The 26,097-nt window shown below is 37.5% G+C and overlaps 1 protein-coding gene across 1 annotated transcript in view; it reads left to right on the top strand.

The window, feature by feature from the left end:
- The first annotated feature begins 16,446 nt into the window (after positions 1 to 16,446).
- ADRA2C (adrenoceptor alpha 2C) overlaps positions 16,447 to 26,097 on the top strand; it is a 14,945-nt gene continuing 5,294 nt past the window's right edge. The window contains exon 1 of the mRNA XM_085309689.1: positions 16,447 to 16,484. Within this exon, the coding sequence (XP_085165815.1) occupies positions 16,447 to 16,484 (38 nt within the window). The remainder of the gene's footprint in view (positions 16,485 to 26,097) is intronic.

The following is a 26,097-nucleotide window of genomic DNA, read 5'->3' as shown; positions in this document are numbered from 1 at the left end:
AATCATGTCAAGCTGCTATAATTCTCCTCTGTAATAGCATGACTGGCTCAATGAGACAGAATGGGCAGTGCTAAATCATTAGTCTTGACTAATTTCCAGCACTATCTCACACAATAATCTCACGTGTAAGGTAGGAAGACACGGGCTAGATCAATCACCCTGCTRTAGGGCAGATAAAATGCTTGTTACATACATTTGAGAAATAATTATCAATGATTAGTTCTCAGAACTAAGAGACATACTGAGTGAGGGTTTTTATTACCTAGGATAGGCTTTATGTTTAGGAAAAATCCATTGTGGAAACACAGGATGGGATATACTTGCTGAAAAGGCAGTTCTTCAAGACAGGATGGAARGCTGTATTGAATCACAAGCTGAGCATAATATGAGGTTGTGAATAAGTTAAACATTAAGCTGGAGCATTTAATTTGGAGAAGTGGCTTGCAAGTTTAAAATGGTAGCCCTTCTTCTTTGATAAGGAACAGAGCATGCATTTTTAGGCTTTGTAATACAAGACATATATTAGAAAGAGTTAAAGGGAGAGCAACAGAAAAGACTGGAGTCCTAGCCTATGAGGAGAGTAATAATAAAGGATTGTATAACCTGGMGAAGACTAAGGTGAGACAAGACAATAATTTTCAGTTTTGCAAAAAGCAGCTGACAAAAATACTGGAAGAATCTATTTTACAAGTTCATGATGAACAGGACGAGAGGGAGGAGACTGAAATTTTAGCAAGRCAACTTCAGATTAAACATCAGGAAATAGTGCCCAATAGTAAAGTTAGTAAAACTCTGGGTTAGATTGCTTAGCTATATTGCTATACAAAATATTGTATATGCCAAGATATACATAGGACTGGTATCAGTACAGGCTATATTATATCTTTTGGCAGGGGATAGGAAAGGTGATCTCTGAAGTTTCATATTTCAGCTTTATTTTCTACAATTTCTATGCCCACCAGAATTTGTTAATAACAAATAGAACTTGATAATTTAAGAACAGTTAGGCTGCTGATGTACGGAAACTGTTGCTCAGCACGAGTAAAATTTTTCTATTATTTTTTCCTGTCTGTCTACATCCATTTGCAATCTGCTGATTTACCCAAAACTTATAAACTCTCTGGAGCGAGATCTGTCCTTTTGTTCTGTGACTGCACAGTGTCTACAGCAGTGGATTACACCACATTAATTCCAGTTATAATAACACATATAACTATTATACCAGTCATCGTCATCATCATTATAGCTATGGAGCATACTCCGAGTCACTTTTTGGTACTGAGACAAAGCATATATAGGGAAAAGAATAATCCAATAGCCATTACCCTCCCCTGAGATCTGTGTGGCCAACAGMCGTCAGTCATGGTCAGAGGCAGCCGTCAGAGAGTGCAAAGGCAAAGTGTAAGAGAAACCGATTTATCAAGGATTCTTCGAGAAACCACTTCTCAACTAATAAGCCTCCAGAAAAGTACACAGTATGCTGATTCATAACCTTTGCCATGGGTATTGCTTGCACCTGGGACTGATATCAGATAGCAAAGGTAGGTGAAAACATCTTCAAATATCAAGCCACAAGAGTGGAATTGGAAAGAGGATAGAAAGGAAACGCTGTTCATTGTCAYGAATGCCATAAGGACCTTGTCTCAAACCAGACTGTATCATTTAAATGGATTAGAAATGTCTAYCTCCATATAGGGTCTGAAAAAAATTAGTATTTGGAAGACATCCTCCATTTTTCARTAATACCTTGGCCTAAATAGATCTGCCCAATTTTAACATCAGCATGAAAGAATGTCAGCTCCCAGTGACATCAGTCTTTGAGGTTGGATTATGAATAAATAATTACAATAATAGATATATGAAATTCAAACTGGAGCTACCTGGGAAAAATACATTGTTTTAACAAAAATGTTCAGGTTTCCCAACTTTCACTGCTTTCAGATGAAGAAATATGAGATGTTTTATGACTTCTCCTGATCAAACGAGAGAGGTTTGCCACAGAATAACCAGAGCCTAGGGATTAGGGGACTCACTCGTAAGTTCCAGATAAATATCTGTATTCTGAATCAGGTACTATTTGAGGAATTTGACTTTTCTGACAGAGAATACTGTTAGTGACATTTTTAGCATTGAATAGCTTGAATACAGAGTTATAAAATGTGGAACAAATGAGCCATTCTTCAATTTTCACCAGAGAAGCACTGYTTTATACATTGGATTGGTGTCAAAGTAACTCATATTCTCTACCTGTAAAATGGGCAAAAATAAATTTTTAAAGACATGTATCAGATTTTCTTTTTTCATCTCATAAAGTAGCTTTAACCTTGTATTATATTAGAGGGTAGGTTCTTCTTCTGTCCATGCTTTCTTAAGTATTTTAATCCAGATTTGACACTATCAGCCTGAGCTTGATCTTATTATAACTGTTGTATACTGGGACAATATCACTGACTTCAGTAGAGTTAGCCTCGATATAGATGTTAAGTTATGACCCCAAAAATAGATCATTTGCATTAATATTTGTATAACAACATAAGTACTTAGAGGGGATTCTTTTCTCTTAACTTTAGACATACATGATAGAGACATTTGTATCTGAGTCACCCTAAAGTCCCTTTTCAGCCAATGGAGGGAAATTTATCTGACCAAATGTAGATGTCTTTTAAAGASAAGATGAATCGTACTCTAAGACTGACTGTTTCTGCCCATGGACTGTAAAAAAGAGCCAGGGATTGCTTGAATGTCCACGGACATCTACACTTGATCTGGTAAATCCAAACTTTAAAGGCAATAGCTGAGAATGAACCCTTATCTAGCCATACGGAAACACATAATGAAAGCAAGCACYAAAGAATTTACAGCTTGAGGCCCTGAGCCTGTTATTGTCTCCACGTGGCAAAAGCCCTGACCTCCTGCATAATCTTAATAAAGTCAGTTCCTGTACTCCAACAATCTGATAATCAAAAAGTTAAAACAAATTATAGGAGTTAAAACAAATGATATCACTCCTACATCTCCCAAAGATGTTAAACATCACGTGCCTGTTAGCACAGGATCTCAATTAAAACTCATTCTGCAATTTTTGATGGTGTATTACAAACYGTTCATCCTATTGTAGAGCAATTGAACTCTTTAGCCAGAATGAGTCTGCCTCGTCAGTTTGACTCCCCAACCWAATAATTTTGCCCACATTCATGTTTTATTAGGAATATCTTCTATTTTTTCATATTTGATTAAACTGCCTTGGACACATTAATATGTACTTTGAAGTAAGTTAAAATTTAAATGATTCCAAATCCCTCTTCTGTAAACCAACAACTTTCTTCTCCATAAAATAGAACACCAGATTTAGAAATCACAACATCTGGGAAGTATTCATAATTACAGTTTAGCATTTTAGCATTCTCAGTGAGAAAAAATTTAGTAAGGTAGGCTGACAATAGTCATTACACTGGAGTTCAGAAAAATCTGCTCACTCCTTACAGGGCTCCGCATTACCTAGTACAGTCTAAATTCTGCAGTTTCTTAGAAACTGAGCCCTTATCTAGGGCTTATTATAGTACCCTGGTAATGCTGCAGTAATGGTGTATTAAAATGGTAAGATCCAAGAATAACTACTTGAAGGCTAATGGTTAAGGCCTTTCAGAGTGTTGCAGTCAATGTACATTCTGTTTATACATGCCCAGGGAGCACATATGCAATGGAGTATTAGTTTTATAAAGAGGTTCCCTTTGGACTGTAACTTTCTGTGGGAAGGCAACTAAGAGGACAGCTCTCACTGACTGTCAACTTATTGTGCTTGGAGGAAAACACCTGGTGAACRAGAGATAGCTGTCCCTCAGCAGTGAAACTCTAGTCCTCTGTTTCATGTAGCTATTGAAAACACTGGTCTCTGAAGCCTTCCATGACCTCTCTCTTAGTGGCATGCCAAGTTCCTTGAGGTCTGAGCACGATGCTCAGCATTGTTTCCTGTAGCACCTTGCTTTGATCCTTGAAATATTAATTTTCATTTCAAGGCAAGAGTCAGCTTTAATRTTGATGCTGTTGCTAATGATGGCTTTGATGTCATTGTCAGTGCTGGATCTCTAAATGCCAACATATCCACATAGTTCTAAAGAGGTTTATGTGTTTGAAAATTTTTCTGTTTATTTTGGTAATACCTGTTGGTCTAATGGAAGATATTATTTCTCTCTAAAACCTTGTATTCTTTGTATTCACAGACATTCATAGCCACAGCAATACTGCTGTTACAGTTTGTCCAGAGATGTGTTGGCATTATCTGTCCATATTATGAATACTGCACAGTGCAGACCTTGAACATACCTCTTCTAGGTCCAACACCTCTATCATATGCTACTCTGGAAGATGTTAAAACATCTTTATAATCTAAAGTCAATTAAACATATAGCAAACATTCTCTTGTAATATTTACTTCTACACATGCTATGCCTGTATTTCAAAGGAATCTGTCCATCATAATGTAGCAACAAGGCAAATTCCAATTGAATATAAAGAAAAAAATTCACAATGAGAGTGTTAAATATTGGAATGATTTGCTCAGAGAGGTTGTGGAATTTCCATCCTTGGAGATTTTTATCACTTAGCTGGACAATGTCCACAGCAAACTGATCCAATTTTGAAGTCAGCCTTGCATTGGGGGGGGGGGCTTGAACTTAGAATCATAGAATCATAGAATCAGTAAGGTTGGAAGGGACCTCTGGAGATCATCTGGTCCAACCTCCCCGCTCAGCAGAGTCACCTAGAGCATGTTCGACAGGGTTGCATCCAGGCAGACCTTGAAGATCTCCAGAGAAGGAGACTCCATCACCTCTCTGGGCAACCTGGTCCAGTCACTCTCACAGGGAAGAAATTCTCCCTCACGGTCAGGCGGAACTTCCTGTGCTTCAATTTCTGCCCATTGCCTCTTGTCCTGTCACATGGGACAGCTGAAAAGAGTTTAGCCCCGTCCCCTTGACACCCTCCCTTCAGGTACTTATACACATTGATCAGATCCCCCCTCAGTCTTCTCTTCCTCATGCTGAAGAGGCCCAGCTCTCGCAGCCGTTCCTCCTAGGGCAGATGCTCCAGCCCTCTGATCATCTTTGTAGCCCTCCACTGGACTCTCTCCAGTAGCTCCATGTCTCTCCATGATGTCCAGAAGTTCTTTCTAACTTATATCAATCTTTAATTTTATAAGGCTTAAAACAGGCAGGTATCATACCTGCCATTTTGAGGTCTTATGAGACTCTGATCAAATATTTTAATTTTGATAGTAGCTTGATCAATTTGAAAAGGTACATTCTCAGAAAGTTATGAGGAAATATTCAGAAACATTAGATCAAGCGTAATGGATCAGATAGCATTATATTCCATTTGATTGTCATGGGCTTCACAGGTAACAACTGCGGATGTTTTTTCTGTAGCTCTGCACTTTCTGCCCTCGATTAAAAGACTGAATCGGTACAATAAAGAAAAGCAGAGTAGTGCAAAGTACAGTTAGTGAAAAGAATAGGTATGAAATGCATGTGTGTATACAGCAGGATACGCAGCAACAATGCCTGAAAAGAAATCTGTCATATGTCAAATGCCTCCCCCTCACACAAGAAACRGATTTTTATATGGAAGTGCTTTATTTTGTCATGGATGTGCATGTGTGTTTGGAAGGCAGCTGGAAGAAGAGAAAGAATTTACAAGAGGATTGGAATGTGGCTTTATTTTTATAGAGGAGCACATACACTATCTGAAACTAAAATATCTATTTGAATTTCCACTACAGAAAAAATCCTTTTTTACATTTGAAGGAAATTTATAGTCAATTTCAAGTAATAATAGTTTTCTAAGCTGATAATACAACATTTGTTATATCATCAGAGCTGAAAGGGAGCTTTCATTTTCTGCAAGTACTTTAGAGTGTATTACTGTGCATTTATAATATCCATATCATATTTAGTATTCACTTTAATGGTTCAAATATTTTCTTAATTGAAAAACAGCTCCAGTGCAGCAAGGGTAGTTGAGATTTTTACTTTAAATAATATTTTAATTCATCTAAAATTAATGATGACTAGCAAGGGCTTATTTATATAGCAGGGTATAATTAAAAATGATGCAGTGATTTGGGTTATTCTCTATGGCCCTGATCCTGCAAATACACGTGAGACTAACTTTATGCAGATCAGCTTTTATACCATGTTGCACAGAAATATTCAAGCGTATATACTCAGATGAAGAAGCCCTTTAAAATGAAGATATATGCCATCATGTTCTAGTGCTCACAATGTTACTGTAGCATTCATATTTTTCTTGTTGCACACCTTCACCTTCTCAGCACCAATAAGAGTTGGTATTCTTAGTTCAGAGAGAGAAAATCAATCTTTATGTCTCAAATAAGGATAGGACACGACATGGGGGAATGGATGGACATATTTTTGTTAAACAAGATAAATTGGTACCTGTAGCTTTGATTTAAATGAAATGAAYAGCCTGTCTTCCTGGAATAAAATCCAAGTATTTCTTCAGTGTTGCCAAGTTGATCCAGAACCTTGTAAAAAGATTTCAGTCAGCTCAAACTCCAAATGTCTCATGTGAAAAAACACATAGTAAAAAATCCAACATTAGACATTTATAGATCTTAGGTCACATTTTCTTGTAGTGCAAACCAATTTGCCYGAGAATTTACTGGACAAAATGTGCCTCCTGACACCCTGTGCACATGATGGAAGCTACAAAAACATTTACACCAAACAATACAAACTTCCAAAGAGAATCAGTCTCAAAATTTTGTTCATAAACTGCAGCAGGAATTACTTGGGGGTGCCATCTGGTGCGAGCATTGGCAATTGTTAAGAGTATTAGTAATGACCTTTTTGCTGAGGTGCCTCTAGCAGTCTGTATCACATACAGAACCACATGTTGAATCCTGCGGGGAGTTGATACAAGCTGTGTTCACCCTCTGAGCTAGCAGGCATGAACCAGCTCTGTCYACTGAGACTTACTAGCTGGGCAGGGTCAAATAGAAGTTTTTCTAAGTGGCTTTGAACAAAAGATTTCCTCTGTCTCACACTCAAGAGATCAGGCAGAATTAGGTGATTTTCTGCATCAGACCATACTATAACTACAGGACTTCAATTCCAATTCCTTTCTTAAATGACTTAAAGAAAGAAAAAGACCTGCCCAACATATTCTTCTTCATTCACAGCACAGTTAATAATGCCTGAGCAAATATGTCTCCAAAGGTCTCACTCTGGACCACTAAGCATGCTCTAAGTAAGCTCCACAGTACTTCTGCTAACTGACCAGACTAACACAACATCAGTATGGTTAATGCATCATTTCTCCTAATCATAAACATGGAAAATACTTTCATTTCAAGCCATACTCAAAAAGTTAGGAGTACTGGGGCACTTAAAGCAATCTTTTTGGAATCTAGGTRAAGTATAAGGTGTATCTCTGTCCTRTCTTATCCTTGAGAAATTAAATTCTATGTATCTATTTTAGAAYATACCTGTACTCCTTTATCAGTCTTATTTTGAAAGTATTACAATATTTTTCCTTTTTTAAGAGTTCTGAGCTTTGGATTGGATATCTGTTAGGTCTAAAATCTCATCACTTTGTCTGTGTATACATTATTCTATCAAATGAATGTCTGACCAATAACAAATTCTCCAACACAAGTATGCAAAAAAGTACTAGTTTGCTTATTAGAGATGGCCAAGACCACAGCAAGCATGAATATTAAATTGTCAGAAGACATAAAAATGATGTGCTTTTTCAATCAAGTCTAAGTCTAGACAGTCACACCGTGATAATGAACATGTCAGGAATAACAGTGATTAAAACACAATTAGAAATTCAGTGAAATTAATAAAAAGGATTTGATTAAATTCTGTGAGCTCTGCATAAAGCTATAAAGCAACATAGATGCAAACTAAAAGACTGCAATTTAAATAGGACCTTCTTCATGAACATGAAACTACAGCTGCTTCCTAAAAATAAAGAACTTTCTTCTTTGGTTATAGCTCAAAGAGCATGAGGACACTGGGTCCAGAGCAGCCTGGCCCATGCAGTCCAGCTAGTGCAACTATCTGCTGTGCTTCTCTCCTGCTTGCCTTTCAGCATTGCTCAGTACATCTATTTGGAGCAGAATTAAAATGTTTGCACTCGGTGTGAACCCAGAGGAACACACAGGGAATGAAAAGGCTAGTGGGATTCTGCTCTGAGCACAGACTGTGCAATGCCCAAAGGTGTTTTTTGCTATTTCTTCCCATAACTTCAATATTGAATTTATTTAACTTCCCGTAAATTTGAGTGCTTGTATGTGGTGTGAGTGCGTGTGGGGTGGCTGTGTGTAGGTGCCGGTGTGTTGGAGGGAGTTGTAAACATCTCCATTCTCCTGTGCAATTCCTAATACACTTACTCCAGATCATTGCTTTTCTCTTCATCATCTATTTCTCCTTCTTTCACTAACGTTTTTCTCTAATCTCCTGATCAGTCAGAGTACCTCTAGCTCCCTTTCAAAAACCSTAACATCTCATTTTTCCTTCTCATAACATTTTCCCCATTTTCACTATTCTTTCAGTTGATGGATTTGAYAGAAATGCTGAAATCTGAAACAGTTCGCTACACCTTTTGGAAGATCTGTCTTGTTGTTTTCATTCACAGAGTAGTTCCTGGCTGCCTTATGGGCTGTCCAGGCTGGACATGCAACAACATGCAACGGATTTCTTGCACCTTGCAGAAAGATTTTTTTGCTTATTTGYTTGTTTCTGTCTGAACTCATCTAAGCCAAATGCTAACCCAGAGATTCACTTTTTTAAAGAACTTCTTTGGCCTGGCTGGTAAATTGATTGAGAAAAACAGAATGCTTTATGATGCTGCAGAAAATGCAAATCTTAATTTTAACAGATCTAAGGTGAAATGAGATAACATTTTAAACAAACACATTGAATGAACTGGAAAATGCACCATACTGATGATATTCCATCTCACTCCCAATTGACATCTTAACTGAACCATTTTAGCAAAAAAGTAGGAAAAAGAATTGAAAAGAAACAAATTGAATGAATGAAAATGTCTGTATGAAAGCTGGATAGTTTTAGGAGTTATAGCAGATATCAGAGAAAAGTGATAATTACTATATAACTGTCTTATAAAATAACTAGGTCTGTAATGCTGGCAAAAACAACTATTAATATTCCCCTATTAACTTTCATATTGCAAGAAAAGGAGGAGATTTTGTGTCTATGTGGCACTATGCAGTTATTTCATTGCCACTTTGATTTCTATTTTCAAAACCATTGATAAAGAAACTCAATTTTACAAATATTGTGACTTAAAAATCCTTCGTAGTTAAATTTAAAGAAACGAAGATAAGAATCACTTTCATGTCCCRAGGATGCATACTTGCTATGAATCTCTGTACCAAGGGTGCAATGAGGCCCTTAAAMATTTCACAGACTGTCTTCATGTCCTGTCTTTCTCTGTTGCAGTGCTCCAGGGCTCTGTATCATATCCATATGTAAGCCATGGGCAGCTATGCCCCGTTATAACAGGGTCCTCTGCTGTATTTGATATGTTGAATCATCTGGCTTGTGTTCATTAAATAATCTTAATTTTTTTTCTCTGTTCCTTAGGTAGTATTGACTGCAGGCTGGCAGATAATCTGTTGACATTTCTAACCAACTKCCTGTCCCATGAAACTAGCAAAGTCTAACAGTATCGCTCCCGAGATTCTTCACTATTTATAATGCCATACAAGTTTTTCACAGAAGTGAGAAATGACCTTGCTCTAAGTCCGTAAATTGTTCATCTCTGCCCTGACAATACGAATTTATGTGTAAATAAGTGTAAATGACTATGCCTGATGACAAGAGCAGAAATTTTTTATTTGTTTGGAATGATGGCTTGTCTTATATAACTCTAGTTTTCACCTGAGATAGTGTATATCAGTTAGAGATTTTCTTTTCCTTGGATTGAGGGATATGCCCGAGTCAGTCCATTTGCACTTCTCTCTAGTTCGCCTGAAAATGTTTTGAAGAGGAAGCTAAGTTTTCTAGAGTTTATCGTAAGTGGAGGATTGCAAATGCTACTGAAATGGAAGTTTCAGAGTGACTTCAGTAGTTATACCCAAGGCAACACAGCCCAATGGAAGTCCTCTGAAAGCTTTTGTCCAGTTACATATCATTTTTCCTCTGAGTGAAGTCAGATGCTCAGGGAACAGAGACAAATGCCACAAGGCTGTGGAAAAAGGGATGTACAACACACACCTAAATCATGACTGTGTTCTCCTGCCCAGGCTGGCACCATTCAAAAGTGGGAGCTGGCTCCTGCAGATGTGGGGCTTGTACCTGGTGGGAGTTGTGGTAAAAGCTGCTAATAAAAGATTGGAGTTAAAATGCGCAGTTTTTCAGGAGAGTGAAAGAGTGCAGGAAGACTAAAAAACAGCTTACTAATGGCAGAAGGATTGGCTGTTCCCTTCACCCTCAAGCTACATGCAATGTATTCCGTTCTCAACTGCTCTAGTACCCCCTACAGATCAAACCTATTAACCTTTGTTTCTACTAGACCTCTTTGCTAGAATTATTCTAACTGTATCTTTATTGCTTGACCACTGAGAAGAACGAAAAGAACAAGTTCACTGCTTCCTACTACCCTCCTCAGTGAAGCAGGTAAAGATTTTTCTCATCTTTGTGCTTTAAAAATGAATTCATATCTTTACAGATTGAAAAACAATAAAAGCTCTAGCTCTATTTTAGGCAGAAAAAAAACAATATCTATGAGGATAAATAATTTAGTTTAATAAATCTCACTTCTCACCAAATAATGTTAGCACCATAATCACAGAAACGTTGTCATGAAAATCAACTGAGATATATTAAAATATTAAATATAATTTGCTTGATATATTTATTCATCTTAATGCTTTCCACATATGACTAAACAGAATTACTTTCAGAGGAGAGTCTGGATGACAGTAATACAAGGAAGTGGTAGACTGGACACCTATGTCAATACTGTTTCAGCTTTGAGTAGATGGTCAGCAGACTTAGTGTAAACATATAGTTCTTTTCATTTATCATATGTATGGTAAAAATATTTTTATATAAGACATAAAGAAAACAATCTACTGAGGAAATGGTATACTTTCTGTGGTGACTTCTGTAGATTAAAAYGTGGACTTAAGTAGGCATTACTAGAGGAATCATTATTTAAAAATCAAATATTCACCAAATTTTTTCCATAATTTGAACCTGTATTTATTTAACATCCCTCCATTTTAGATGCAAGGATAAAATTGTGCTATCTTCTAGCTCAGTATCTGCAGAAATAGCTATGGTTTCTGAGATGATGAATATGTGTGGCTTCATTTTAAGTGTCAATTTCTAAAGTATTTTTTGAAAGCCTTTTTAGATAGATTTTGGTAAGCTAAGTAAAGAAGAGAAAACATCTTCTGTTTTTCAGGCACCTTCAACTTCAGTCAGTATCAGGAAAATGCTGTATTTTATTTCTGTATATTCCTACTGAAAATATATCAATCCCTCTTCTTCCTGCAAGTGCATGTGCATTCACACATTCACATACAATTGCACAAAGCCAGGGTTTGTGGGKTTTTTTTTTCCTCTTTAGAAAGGGAAGTAGAGTGGGAATTCATGGCTGTTAAAACGTCATTTGCCTTGAGGGATTCCAACTTTTTTCTCCTACCTCTCTGGAAAGACAGGCCAAAACTCGTAAGGGATGGGAAGAAGAGGATTCTCAGGTCCCCTGATGAAAGTTTTCTGTTTGAGAGTGGAAAGTAATTGGGCCAGGAGGAGTAGTAACAAGTGAGCAGATCTTTCTAAGTAACAGGGAAGCCAAAGTCTGGATGCCAATTTTTCCATTAAAGATCATTGCATAAAGTACATAAGGAGTCTTTGAGGCAGGGATCAGAACCCAAAATAGCAGCTTCCCCCCAGATGACAAGCAACAAAATGATTACTAGTCTGACATAAAAGTATTTACCTAARACAAAAGGAAAGTCTCTGCCAGAGAATCAGTCGCACACCTCAAAACCTCGAAGCACACACAGGAAAGCAACCRCTGGAACAATCGTACGGTCTCATTTCTGCCAATTCCCGATTATCATCTCCAAGTAAGCAGAGTTAGACAAATATTTCTGGCAGAAAGACTCTTCTGTCAGCTATATTATGAATCAACAATATTGGTGTGCTTTGCAGGAAAATATTGATTTCTATAACATTTTCTGGGGGAAATTCCTTAAAATGAAAATTTTTATATGACTAAAACAGAATATGTTTGAGTCTTTCAAATAAGATACATAAATTCTGGRCTTCCAGATTATTTCATTTGCCCAAACACAGGCAACAAAAGCCTAAACACAGGCCTAAACACAAGACATCATGTCAGATGCCTTACAGTGTCTGAGAAATTCCCATGAGGCTTGCACAGCCTCCAGGAGCAGTACCTGGAGGTTAAGTAGGATATGCTGTGGGAGCTAGGCATCTATGTTTAGACAACTGAACTTTACATCAGCTRTACAAAATAAGAATTTTCCATCAGCAAGGTGATTGCCCTTTTGTCTAAAATCAGCTGAGAGCAATAACATTATAGGATTTCAAATTAATCAGAACCATATTTTTTGAGTAAGRTAAAGACAGTAAAGATCAAATTAAACACATCTTCACAGCAGGAAATTCTTTTTTATTATCAAACATTCTATAAAGACATTACATGACTGTATCTGGATGTACTCGTCTTGGCCATGACATTTCTTTTTTTAGCCCAAGAAGTAAACTGTTTGTTCTGATTATTTTAAAGAAATATTTCTTCTGATAACTCTAAGTTTAAGTCATCTTTTCTAGTAAATTCAGTCATTAAATGGATTTACTGCAGTTTGCAAGGGACACTGAGATACCAGTTAATTAAACACTGAAGGAATAGAAATTTTAAAAGAAAATAGCTAGGCTGGCTGGTTCCTCTCTTCAATGTACTTTAGAGCAATTTCTCAATAAATCTGGAACTGTTGGRGGTCTTCTTCTTAATTTTTAAAATAAATGCAGAAGATCCATAAAAGGATTTGGTTTTTACCCCCAGAAATATTAGTGTCCCAGGATCTGTTTATTTATGCTTATTTATGTCTATTACTAATTTTGAGATATAATTTTTAAATCTTAGGGTTTGAAGGAAGAATTGATGAATATAAGATTCTTTATAACATTAAGTAGATTTATTCAGATTAAAAGTATATTCCTGTCTTCATTTGTCAATATTCATTCTCATGATTCTTCAGATTTTATTATTTGATGAATACTACAAATATCATGGAGGTTTCCGATCTAGGAGTACTGCAAACTCCTAAAACAAATGTTCTCTTCACTTTTTGTTATCARGATCAAATGCTGAAGATATTTAAATATCATCTCATTCTCTTCCAGGTATTGAAATCACAAAGTAAAGTACAGCCTGTTGACATTTTCACTGTTTTCAGTTGTGCAGTCTGTTCAGTGCCCTCCATGTAACTTTCAAAATAAGTCAGATTGGGGGATATGCACCTAAAATCTGCTGCCAGCTTCTTGAAACATGAACACTAACACACTTTACAGGCTTATTATGATTCCCTTCCTATAGGTGCTGGATATAGACCTTACATATAAGTCATTGGTGAGAAGCAGCTGAGATCATTGGTTTAAGATAGCATGCCAAGAATAAAAAAATACATTAGAAATAAAAGATGACATCACTACAAAAGTGGCAATCTGATTCATGCTTTTAACAGCTAATGTAAAACACTCCTAAGTGTTGTTCATTGCAGTTGCAATGAATTCATAAATACACAGTCATGGATGCTAGCATTTGAAAGCAAACACTGCCTCTTTGCAAGAGTTGGGAATCTCAGGTGCAGTGAATAATAATTTTTATGTTTCAGCATATTTTTCATATCTTTTCTGCATCTCCTTTCAAAATAAATTAGGAGTATAATACTACTAATATTGTCCTTCAAAAGGTTTTCTGTAAAATCACACTYCCTGTCACAAAATCTGATACTTTAGACTGGTCTTGAAATGCTCTTCCTTCAGGTCACACAGCAAACACTGAAGGTAACAATTAAGCATATTGTGTTTAAGAATAACTGACTGTTTATAAGCCCTTTTTAATCAGGCAATCTACCAGAAATTACAAAAGAAGCCATTTTTTTCATATACATACAATCCTTTTTTTAAAAAATATTCTTGGCAGTTACTGGAAATCCCGAATTAAAAATATMTTCTATTATAACCTGTAATCTTTAAGGGACAGCCTCCAATACTAGATAATTCATTCCAAATGCCATCATCCTATTTTGTTCCATGTAATAGTGTTATAAACAAAGTACACCCTGCCAACATTTCTGCTTTTCTGTCTGTTCAATGCTTGCCTTGTATATTTTAAAGTAGAAGCGTCTCTACTTTACGCTTCCTGAGCCTTGTGTTTCCTCTTGGATAGGTGTCTCTGAAGGCCTCGTTCTTCTTCAATCAGTTTGAAACTGAGTGGCATTTAGGTCTTCTGAATATGGTCTAGATTACTRAACACTAGTATTGCACTAAGAAGAAATGTCATTTACAGCTCCAAGGTTCATTAGACCTTCATACTCTGAGCAAGAAAGAGGGACATCAACTTCCCAGAGCCCCTAGGCCCAGGCTGAGCTGTCTGGCATGTAGCAGTACACCTGCAGCTCTGCTGCTCCTTCAGGATCCATAAACTGCCCTAACCTCACTTTCTGGCACATCTGATACAAAGTGTGCCCTGGGCATGCACATGCCCTCCTGCTTCGAAAGGGCCACATGGAAGCTGGACACCCTTCTCTTTGGGGAGGAGGAGCTGGGTGATAGCAAAGGCACATCTGGCAGCACACCAGCATGGCCCAGAGCGTTATCAGCAACCCTTCAGCTGCTGAAAACCACCATGGGCAACACYACTGAACACGCTGTTACCAGCTGCACGCACATGAGGGGCTTTCCTCTCCTGTCACTTGCTGTGCTATAGACCAGGATGTACTCAGTGGAATGCAGTCAGTTTAGGTTGATCTTAACCTGTATTTAAAGTCCTCATCTAGCCTCTTTATGTACACTRAGAGATGGGGCTTTGTTGTTGTTGTAATTACAATTTTTAAAGATGAGAGTTGCATAAATCTCATGATCATTTCCTCTCCTTGTATCTACAGTTCAAGAAGATTCCTAATTAATATTAATTCCCACCCTGCACACAGTGTGTTTTGGCAAGTAATTAGGTCTGAAGGGATAGCAAAACACACTGATCTTCATATTTTGAACAATTTAATTACAGGGTGGTTTTCTGYGTGGAGTTGCATCAGCTATGAGTTTAATAGAGAGCATCACGGTAGTCTCATTACTGAGATAGTCTCTTGAGTACATAGCAGAGTGTGTTCTGCAGGACGAAGGGTAGACTGATCAAGCCTACTGCCTAAAACTGTTTGATTTAAATGAAAGCCAAATTATAAGGTTATGTGAGTGACTGTTTACCTGGAGGCTGCCCAGTCAGTCTGATGAGTTTGCTGCAAAYGCCTTCCTGAGAAAAGCTGGTAGTAAGATCTGATTAGAGGACCTGTGTAAGCTTTTTGAAAACAGAAAGTATCCACCACAAAAGAGGAATACTTTAAAGGAGGTCATCAAAGAAGCTGGCTTTGACACCAATTTACAGAATAATTTTGTATGAATGTGCACCTGGAGTCTTTGACTCCAGCTTKTGGCAGCTTAACTAGTAGAGGAAGCTCTGACCCTTCTGCCTACCCTTTCAATACATGTAATGGAATACTGAAAATTAGCATCAATAAAATAACTGTTATACATCTCACTCCATTTTTTTAGAGACAGAAGAGAATCRAAAGCATTTCTGCCTAACCAAAGGCATTGAAACAAAGTTATGAAAYTGCCAGGAGGAACACGGTTGCTAACTTGCCAGTGACACTACTGATAGACTATGATAACATGGCAGATAGTCAAATATGTAATGGGAAGCAACAAATGCTATATAAACCATTCAATTTCAGAAATGTTTTGCTTGCAAACTCTTTACTTGTAACCTAACTCTAATTGTGTTTGATATGAGCCTGCTGGATTTGAACCTACTGGATTGMTTAAGTATAAATAGCATGTATGAGAAAATCTGAGTGGGGTGCTCATGATTAAAGATCAAGAGAGATAGCAAATCCATGATGCGTCAGTATTTCCTTGCAGGAAATACCTTCCATTGCCTAATTTGCTGTGTAATCATAACATTACTCACTTAAATAATTTAACTGTGTAAGAATCATTGTTCTTAAACAGATACAATAAGACCTGTCTGATCCACACTGACATTTGGAGTCTTTAGACTTGACCCTGTTAATAATGTCGCTGTAACATCATTACCTATGGCTGCGTATTTCCTTGAGATCTTATGAACACTCCCACCATGAAGCTAGCTCAAGAAAGAGCAAAGTTAAGGGACAGGTATGTTTCATACGTCCCTCTGCAATGSACATCAAAATGTGTTTGAAGTAATAGGAATGCTGTGTGAATCTGTTGAAGAGGAGGAACAGGAGATAAAYGTTGCAGATATTTAGACTGTTTATAATAACAGAGCGTATGTGTTGGTATTTACTGCTCATGCTGGTGTGCTATGTATATGTGAACATTCATGTTTAGGTAGGATCTTTTTTCTGTGCTGAGCTGTGAACCAGCCATTAGTRATTCTTAAGTATTAAGAGTTCAATTTCAGAATAAATTTTGATTCTGCATAATAGTATTTAAAACTTCTTCAATATGATTTTTATTTTAGTTTGTATGACCTATAGTTTGTATGGCTTTCATGTTTTCATTTTCCAGACTGAAAGATTGTTGGAGTTAGCTGAATTTCATACAGCTATGATAAGCAAGTAGAATACAAATAAGGGAATGTTAAATACTGTGCTAAACTGTCTCCCATTTCCAATAGCTGCAGTAATCCAACAGATCAAGAACTGGTAATAGATACTGTAAGTTTCTGATTGATTATGGTCTTCCTATGCCCAATGGATAAACTCAGTGATTTATGTCTTTTTGATCTCTCGAACTTACAGTGAACTTGAAGTCAACATTCCCTTTGCATGACAGATAACAGCAGGCTACAGTGCTTGCTGCTACTCCTGCTGTGCATCTTCTGTGAGCTAAACTATACTTATCTGGAAAAGCCTCTGCTCACCATATTTAGTAGATAATTTGTTCCTAAAGGTGCAGTGTAATTTTTGACATGTTTTACCTAATATTCTTGATGATTGCTATTAGCTAGCTACAGACCTAGAGCATAAATTACTGCATACTGCAGAGGCTGAAAAATGGTAGTTATATGGATAAGATCAGAAAAATCACAACACTTGAGTCCATACTTTTGAAATGCTTTGTCAAGCAAAGAGGATATGAAAGTAGAAGGGTATGTCTTTGCTGACACTGAGTATACTTACTGATATTTATTTGTTATTTCTAAAATAAAGGCCCATTCATCAAAACACAGAAGGACAAGCATAATTTGAATTACAGGCTTGAGAACAAATCCAAGTATTGACAGTAATATGTCAAATGCATGTCTTTCATCTGTGGACAATTCTCGAGTGGGCAGCAAAAAGGGTACCAGAGAGAGACTGCTAAGGTAGGGAGAAAATACCTGCTAGAAGTCAGTATTCCAAACTCATTCCAAACATTGGGCTCCTTTCTAGACAACACAATTTGTAATACAGGYTGGAAATAGTCTCAAATCATCAAAGAAGTGCAAAACCATAACACAGAAGGAATATTAGAATTTCTTGGAAGTATTTGAAGTGCGTATGTAAAAATGACCACCATCTAACACAAAGCTGGAACAAATAAATATGATGAAGAATGATGTTTTTAATAGTGCTTTTACAAGTCCTTACTTGTGAAGTCAAAGGTGACATCAATGATATGTTGACTTGACAGATGCCGTGTACAAACACCAACAAGGCTCACTTCAGAGAGAAAAGTGGCTTCTTGATTGAATTGTCATTTTAGTGGAGGGACACTATTTCCTCATAATGAAATATGTGAAGAAATGTAGGCTCTCCTCCGATAGCATTACTAAAAATCATGTAGATCTTTTCTGTGTATGATGAAATTCAGACACTGGGGGCATATGAACATCAATTATACATAACCATCATGAAAATGAAGAAATTATTAGAAAAAAAAGATTCCAAGAAAGATTAATAGCTCTAAAATGAAGGATGAATATATAAGGAAAGATTTTCCATTCTGCCATTCAAATAGGCTTTCAGATATGGCAGAAACTATATTTGACATTATACAAAAAGAATGAGAAGCCATTTGTAAATTTTACATTAATACAGCAGAGAYTGTTCTTTATTAAAACTAGGAAAGAAAAGTGGATTAGAAATGCCACATGGGATGCTATTACAGAAAGAACGCAAAGTTAAATCTATTTAATACATTAAGGCCATAGGAAAGTAAATAAAGAAAAAAGAAATACAAGGATTAAGATAAAATAGTAAAAAGATCAGTCAAAAAAGGATAAAAGAGGCTATYTTGATAGACAGACTCTGAAAGCAGAAATGGCAGCAATGATGGGAATCCAGTGAGGAGCAACAATTGGAAAAAGACAACCTCACACTATTTTAGAGGAGTAAAGGAACAGAAAAGCAGAACACCTCCAAGGCAYTGCAAGAAAAATATCATATTCTGGTAATAAGAGAATATGGCAGAACTGGATGTATGCCTTGAAGAAATCAAATCTGCGTGAGCTTAAAGTAGCCTCYGAAGAACAGAAAAATGATAAATTAAGAAATACAAATCAAATCACTGTAGCATAGACATAAGGAAATGAAAAGGACAAAAAGATTTGCGTATGTCCCTGAGGTTTGATGTGAAAGAAGAAATAAAGAATCTGCTCTTATTCCCATGGAAAGTCTTAAGGTTAGTCAGATATATTACTTTGGAGCTGCCATTCATAACAGACTCGGGGGACATGGCAATATTTCCTCTACTTGATCTTGTACAGACAAGACCTCCCTCCTACAAAGCRCCGTAGAACAACATGCAAGGTGACAGACGCCTCTTGTTCTGAATTGCAAGGGATATGATCTGATAATGAACCGTGAGGTGGGTAGTATCAGCTTTTGCAGTCCCTCACATAACAATTCAAAATACCAAGCAAAGATAATCAGAAGTATGCTAGGAAGTAGGTGCAGCTGGAAGGTAATGGACTTTGGTGACAGACAAGATTTCATCTTGCCTCCCACCTTCACTGAAATCCATTGGAATGGATTCTTCTACAGGATCGTTACTGTTGAAATATGTATTTCAGTAGAAAAATGAAGAGTGTGGAGATGTTGGCGTTTGTTGCCAAGATCTATCTCATAATTAAATCAACTGAAAATATGTCATGAAAACATGTCTTAAACTTATGCCTAACAAACAGGCCCAGCAATTAACAAATTAGAAATAAACAATATCACAGATAAGTTTTCTATACATCATTTTTTTTGACTGAGGTTACAAATTTGCATCCAAAATGCAAAAAAAAAATGCATGCTTGGTGTAAGTTCGGAACGATAAACTAAGTGTTGCACTTCCCATACACATTACTGTGCAGATATCTACCTTGATTAAAAGAACACCAAAATCATGTGGAAGAGTTCTCAATACAGCGCAGAGTCCTAAAAAAAAAATACACTCATCCTGTGCAAATGGCATAGCTATCGGTACAGATGTCTGTGAAGGCTATTTAAAGTATTGACTAAATAAATAAGGAATGAAGAAGCTTTAGAATGAATGTAGATAAGAGGAACAGTACAAATAGCAAAATGGAAGAAAGGGGACATAGATCTATTTTTTATGACTACCTCCTAGTGATAGGGAGAATCAAACAAATATTTCTGTGGTAACTCTAGGTTTAGTTACAAACGGCTGAATCAATGGCACTCTCTGAAACACAGTAATGGCTGATCTGCTCTTATTTCAATAACAAAAAGGACTTCCAGGAATGAAGCCAAGATTCAGCCAACTAACATTATTTGACTTCTGTTTTACTGTCCTATAAAGAATGATTGTTTATTAAGAGACAAAGAAGTGTTAAAAATAGGTGACAGAAGAAAAATTACTTTAGGGAGCTGAACCAACACTTTCCTCTGTTCAATTTCAGCTCAAGTGTAATACTAACTTTAACATGGTGACTGAGTTTTAGTTCTACATCAAGAAAAAAAAACAAATAAACTGTTCTTGATTTGGTCTTGACTTCTTAATTGTCATGAAATATACTTTTGTAAAGAAAAATGGGTTTCAACCAGACTAAATTTAATCGAAGTTTTCTGCTTCACTGGACATTCTACTAAAAAAAATGGAAAAATGTTTAAGTCTAAAAGTTAGCTTCTTTCGAAAAGCAAAAGTTACTTCCATAAAATTGTTTGGATTCTCACATTTCTGCTGCAATATTTTAAATATTGATTAAAAAGAAAAGCCTATAGTTTTCTTTCCCCAAACATTAATTCCCATTTTATAGTGGGCATCAAAAAATCTTTAAGATTTAAATTAGCATTAAGTATATTTTTGGGACAGTTAACAAATTAAAAATATAATTGTACCAAAGTATGTTTTCAAACWAAAAGTCAACTGATGCCTAGATTTGCAAATGAGTTCAATTTTCTTTTATATACCAAAATAACTAGCTACATTTTCAAAGAAAAATTTAACAAATGYTATTACAAGCATCACAACAGAAGAGGGTTGGCACTAAGTTCTTTTGAAAATGTGACTCCATTTGCAGATTCTGAATGTTTACTCTGAGTCCTTTTAAGAATTTACACCTCAATGTCTACTTAATGACATGGAATTTCACAGTCTTTCCAGTGAAACTGATATTCAAGTTTTACGGTACCTGGAATCCCTTCCAAAGTAACTGTGTATTTCTTTATATTTATTTCCTTTCTCTCAATATCCAAGATAGACTACTTATTCTTATCCTCTTATGCCATTTTGCTATCCCATGGTTTGCATTGCAGCTTATCTCTTTAAATACTTACAGAGATTCCTGCTAACCCATTCTATTTGATCATGGCATCCTGATTTATAACACAAAACATGTCTCAAAAAATATATAGATGCTCAGAATGTTTTGTCAGCAGCCAGTTTTTGTACAGCTGGTAAGACTGTATAATTTTCACTTTTGAGGAAAAGCTTAGCTTGAAAGATTAAAAACCACTACCAGATGTTTAGTAAATCAGACTGCCCTACAGAGTTTTTTTTTTTTTTTTTCCTCTTAATCTAAAATGCAGTTTCAAAGTTGTGTAGGGGAAATAAGGAAGCTGGTTCCCACTGAAAATCAAGTATCAAATATCTTTTTGAAGAAAGTGRGCATATTTCCTTTAGAAATGTTAACTTTGTGCTTCTGTGGAAGGAGAGGTTCATTTTTTAATAGCATCTTTCCACCCATGGTATATAAAGAGGCAAGTTTTTAGAGAGGGGTAGTTTTTTCACTAGAAAGCTGCTACATTTGCAAATGAAAAGCAGAAAAGTTTTTGGGCATACAAATCTTCAGATCTTAAATGGAAGTGACAAAATCATGTCTGAAAGCTCAGACCAGCTRGAACTTTTTTTCTCCTATATCTACGTGTGTGTGAGAATAGTGTGCACTTCTAAGTGACGAATTCACTATTCAGAGCAAATGTTCTCATACAACCTCACAGAAGCAGAAAGGTGTGGGTGTCAATAGGAATCTTTCCATCAACTTTAGTGCCTGGGATGATGTCACTTTTCATAACTGCCTGAGTTTGACTTGAGTTCTTCAGGCCAGCACTGGACATACATCATTCCCTTAGTGACAGCTCTTTTATTTCCCCAGATTTAAACYCAAGAGGAGGTGGTAGGCCTCTTTGGTCAATCCAGTCTTCTTGTAAATCAAACTAAATTAAAGGCCAGTCCAACTAGAGAATCCAATTAAAGACCAAGAAGAATCAGAACAGAAAGGAGAAACGCATTTGAAATCAGTATAAGAGCAGTGTTTGGGAAGGACAAAGAACAGCAAGTTGCCCAGTGATCCTGCCAAGTTTCTATGAACCTTAGTCTTTGYTTTTTATATCAAACCACTGATTTCCAAAAGCATGACCACATTTGGCTTATCCACTGCTGTTTACCCATTCCTTTCTCCTACTTTTTTTATAAGCAGAGTTTCTTGGGGGTATATCATTTTTAGTATCTATGCCTATACTTCACYCATCTCCATACACATGAACTCTGGTGATACACTGCTATTTAGGCATACAGGACCCAAACCAGATCTCAGTTACATGGATGAAAGCTCAAAGTTATTTCCCTGCCTTCACTGAAGTTCTGCTGAAATGACATGTGTGCCTAGGGCTCATTGTGTCAGCATGTTCTACTGACTGAATTATTCCAGTACTACGATACAACTCTAGTGGTATTGTAAAGAAATTGGAAAACAACATAGATCTTATTACTCTTAATACATTTTTATTTTTTTTCTGCATCTTTTACAATTGGCGAATAGAAATAACCGCTCAGACTTTTGCTTGTCTGGTTCCTTTTGTTTTGAAAGTTCTATATTGACTTATTTTGAGCAGAGTACAGATAAATCTCTATTGGAAATTTCAATCTCTCTTAATCCAAAGCCCAGACTTATTAGCTGAGAGTTTATTTCCAGTTCYAGCTTGTACCACTTCAAGTCATACTTGCTCATAAAATTCAATAGGAGAGACTGCTCRGTTTAACTTTCTAAGTACCGTAGTAAAGGAATTTAATATCATGGGGCTAATATATCCATACGAACAGTTAGTTCTTGATTATCAAATGTTCATATGATTTTACAGTTTGTATTTGCTATATTTTAAACCCAGATAGAACCAGTTTGGTCCTAAGTTCTAGCTTTCTGCCTAAAGCTAGTCACACTAAAGGTTAGACCTTAAATTCCTGCACCTTGTCCTCTGAGTTCATAGATATCATTATGAAGATTCAAATATGAAGAATTGGCCACAAATATTGCTGTTTCAGTAGCTATTTAGCTTTCATTGCTAAAAATGTGCAGTTTACTGCTTGTTTGAACTTTAATAACTTCAGCTTCCATCCATGTAACTGTGGCTTTGCAGACTTTTATAAAGAGCCCTCCTTATCAGATTGCCTTTTTATTTAGGGAGATTTGAAGAGGCAGCAGCTTTATATTTCATTTTGTTCTGTATGTTATGCTTTGGTTGTTAAGATGATTATAGCTTCTGTATTTCAGTCTTATTTGTTACCTGGTAAAGTTCGGTTTTGAAACTGTATCCTTTCTCTTTGAAATGCAGTTGCAACAATGTTTGTTGATTAGTTCTCAAATGAAAAAAAAAAGGAAAAGAAAAAAAAGAAAGAGTAAATTGTTTACCAGAGAACTATTAGATCATAAACTCTATAAGATTTCTCTTACTTATCAGAGCTGAGAATATTCACTTCCTACCCTTCAAAATCCAGTGTACCCTACCTAAAAAACTGATGGAAAACAGAGGAGCCAGCACTGGTTACACCAAAAAAAGGAATCAAATGAGTATCCCTTATCCCTCTGCAAAGCCCCAGGCTGTTCTATTTAAACCAATAGACCATTATAATACCACATATTTTATTGATTTAACTGTTAGACACCAAGAGAGTTCCCTTGAATATTATATGCTCTTTTCACTCCTCATTTTTTTGTATTATAAAGAGTATGATCCTGGCAGCASTAAGCAGAACATGTCTACCAGACTGTGACCCTCACTAGACCTAGGGACATTGCATTTCTGTGTGCAGATGGGGCTTACATGGGAGGCAGAAGACAGCTGTTCAGACTGGGAATGCCTATATGCAAAGTCCCAGGTTCCCTTAGAAGTCAGCAGGAAGATGATGAACAGTTTAGGCAGCTCCAAGTTTAGCTACTAGCCATGGAATCTGAATCAAGCCGTGGTTTTCTGTATCACTGCACCCTGCAAGTCCTGGTCTCCTGCTGCAGACATCTACACCTTTTCCTGGATCTAGCTGKGTTACAATGGGACCAAGTGTCCATCCCACACAGACTGGTAACATTTCCATGCAACATAAAAACAATATATTATCCCGAATTAAAAACAACCATTGAAGCAATTGGCTGTGAATGATTTCAGGACATTAACTCACCTTAAATGAACAGAGCTAATTCTGTGGGTASGGTTACGCTACTGTTGTCATTATAATATAAGCACAGACTCTTTCCAGGACTGCACAAAAAAAGCAAGCATAATAACCAAGAGACCAGGACACTCCCTGCTTTGGAGAATATGTGATCCAAAACCTGGTCACCAAGAATGGCTCCCCAGAAGAGATATATAGTGCTGTTGTCTTTATACTATTATAACCTAGATTATGTGTTACTAATAAAAATAGGCCCTGAGGGGTGGAGGAGAAGACTGGCAGAAGGAAGCAGCTTGAGAAGGGAAAAAGTATTTTCCAGTGCAGTAGGACTGAGGCTCTTCTCAGGATCACGCAGAAGACTTACCACAAACTACAGCTATGCCCAGCTAGGTTCTTCCACCCTCCCCTGGACAGGTCCATTAAAAATWAAATAAATAAACAAATAAGCATTGAAGTGGCCTGACTTCAGTTTTACAGTCATTTCTTGAACTTTCTTTACAATTGAAGGTAATGTTAGTCAAAGGGCTGTCTGCTTAGAAGATCTAAAGACATGTCCCTCACCCCCCTCATAGCAGAGATGGAATGGGGAACAGGTGGGAATGAGGAAAGCCTCTGGTGCCCCTTCCCTTCCTTCCTTTGCCAGGAAAGAGCACAGTGAAACCACCACACTCATTCTGAACCAGTTACCTCCAGTTACTGTAACCATAACCTCTCCTGTCTTCCAGAGTCTCAGCAAAACCCCAAAAGCCAATGGGTGTTTTGCCATGGGAAAGTCCAAACCATGCAAGCATTACACTTAATGTCGAAAAGCACTGAAGCGATTATCTCAATTTTTCTGCTTTCAGTGTTAAAGCCAAGAACCCTCCAGAGTTTTGCTCCTGCTCCCCTTAGACACTAGCGGCCACTCTGTGAAGTTTAGCTTTATCTGACCTGTTTCCAGGTGCCCTGTCACCGAGAGAGATGAATACAGAGAGTTTCTAACCCTCATGATGAAGAGTTTAGGCAGCTCCAAATTTAGCTACTAGCCATGGAATCTGAATCAAGCCATAGTTTTCTGTATCACTGCATCCTGCAAGTCCTGGTCTCCTGCTGCAGACATCTACATCTTTTCCTAGATCTAGCTGTGTTACAATGGGACCAAGTGTCCAAGTGTCCTAGCACCTCTAGGGCTATGAAGATGATCAGAGGAACGTCTGCCCTACGAGGAACGGCTGTGAGAGCTGGGCCTCTTCAGGCTGGAGAAGACTGATGATCTTATCAATGTGTATAAGTACCTGAAGGGAGGGTGTCAAGAGGACAGGGACAAACTCTTTTCAGTTGTCCCGTGTGACAGGACAAGAGGCAACGGGCAGAAATTGAAGCACAGGAAGTTCTGCCTGACYGTGAGGGGGAATTTCTTCCCTGTGAGAGTGACGGAGCRCTGGARCAGGTTGCCCAGAGAGGTGATGGAATCTCCTTCTCTGGAGATCTTCAAGGCCTGCCTGGATGCAACCCTGTCTAACATGCTGTAGGTGACCCTGCTGAGCAGGGAGGTTGGACAAGACGATCTCCAGAGGTCCCTTCCAACCTTAGTGATTCTATGATTCTGTGACAGCTTACGCTCACATCAGCCGTGCTACCAGCGAATTTTAACCATGTGGCAGAGGAGCAGGTTCTGCCCAGGTGAACATATACACTAAACTGATGCTTAAAAAATACATATATGTCCGTATATATGTGTATACACATATGTACACATCTACCTCTCACAGGCGAGGCCGGGGAACCGGCGGCAGCCGGCGCGGCGCGCGGCCGGCCGTTAACGGCTCCCGCCTGCGSCGCGGGAGCGGGCGGGCAAGCCCGACCCCTAGCGGGCGCCGGCCGCCAGGGCAGGCAGCGGCTCGGCCGCCCGCCGCCGCTCCCCATGGCACCGCGAACTTTTATCCGC

Source organism: Rhea americana, unplaced genomic scaffold, assembly GCF_003343005.1.
Source record: "Rhea americana isolate MKP2758 unplaced genomic scaffold, rheAme1 scaffold_30, whole genome shotgun sequence".
NCBI lineage: Eukaryota > Metazoa > Chordata > Aves > Rheiformes > Rheidae > Rhea > Rhea americana.
This window is presented reverse-complemented; position numbering and strand designations above follow the sequence as displayed.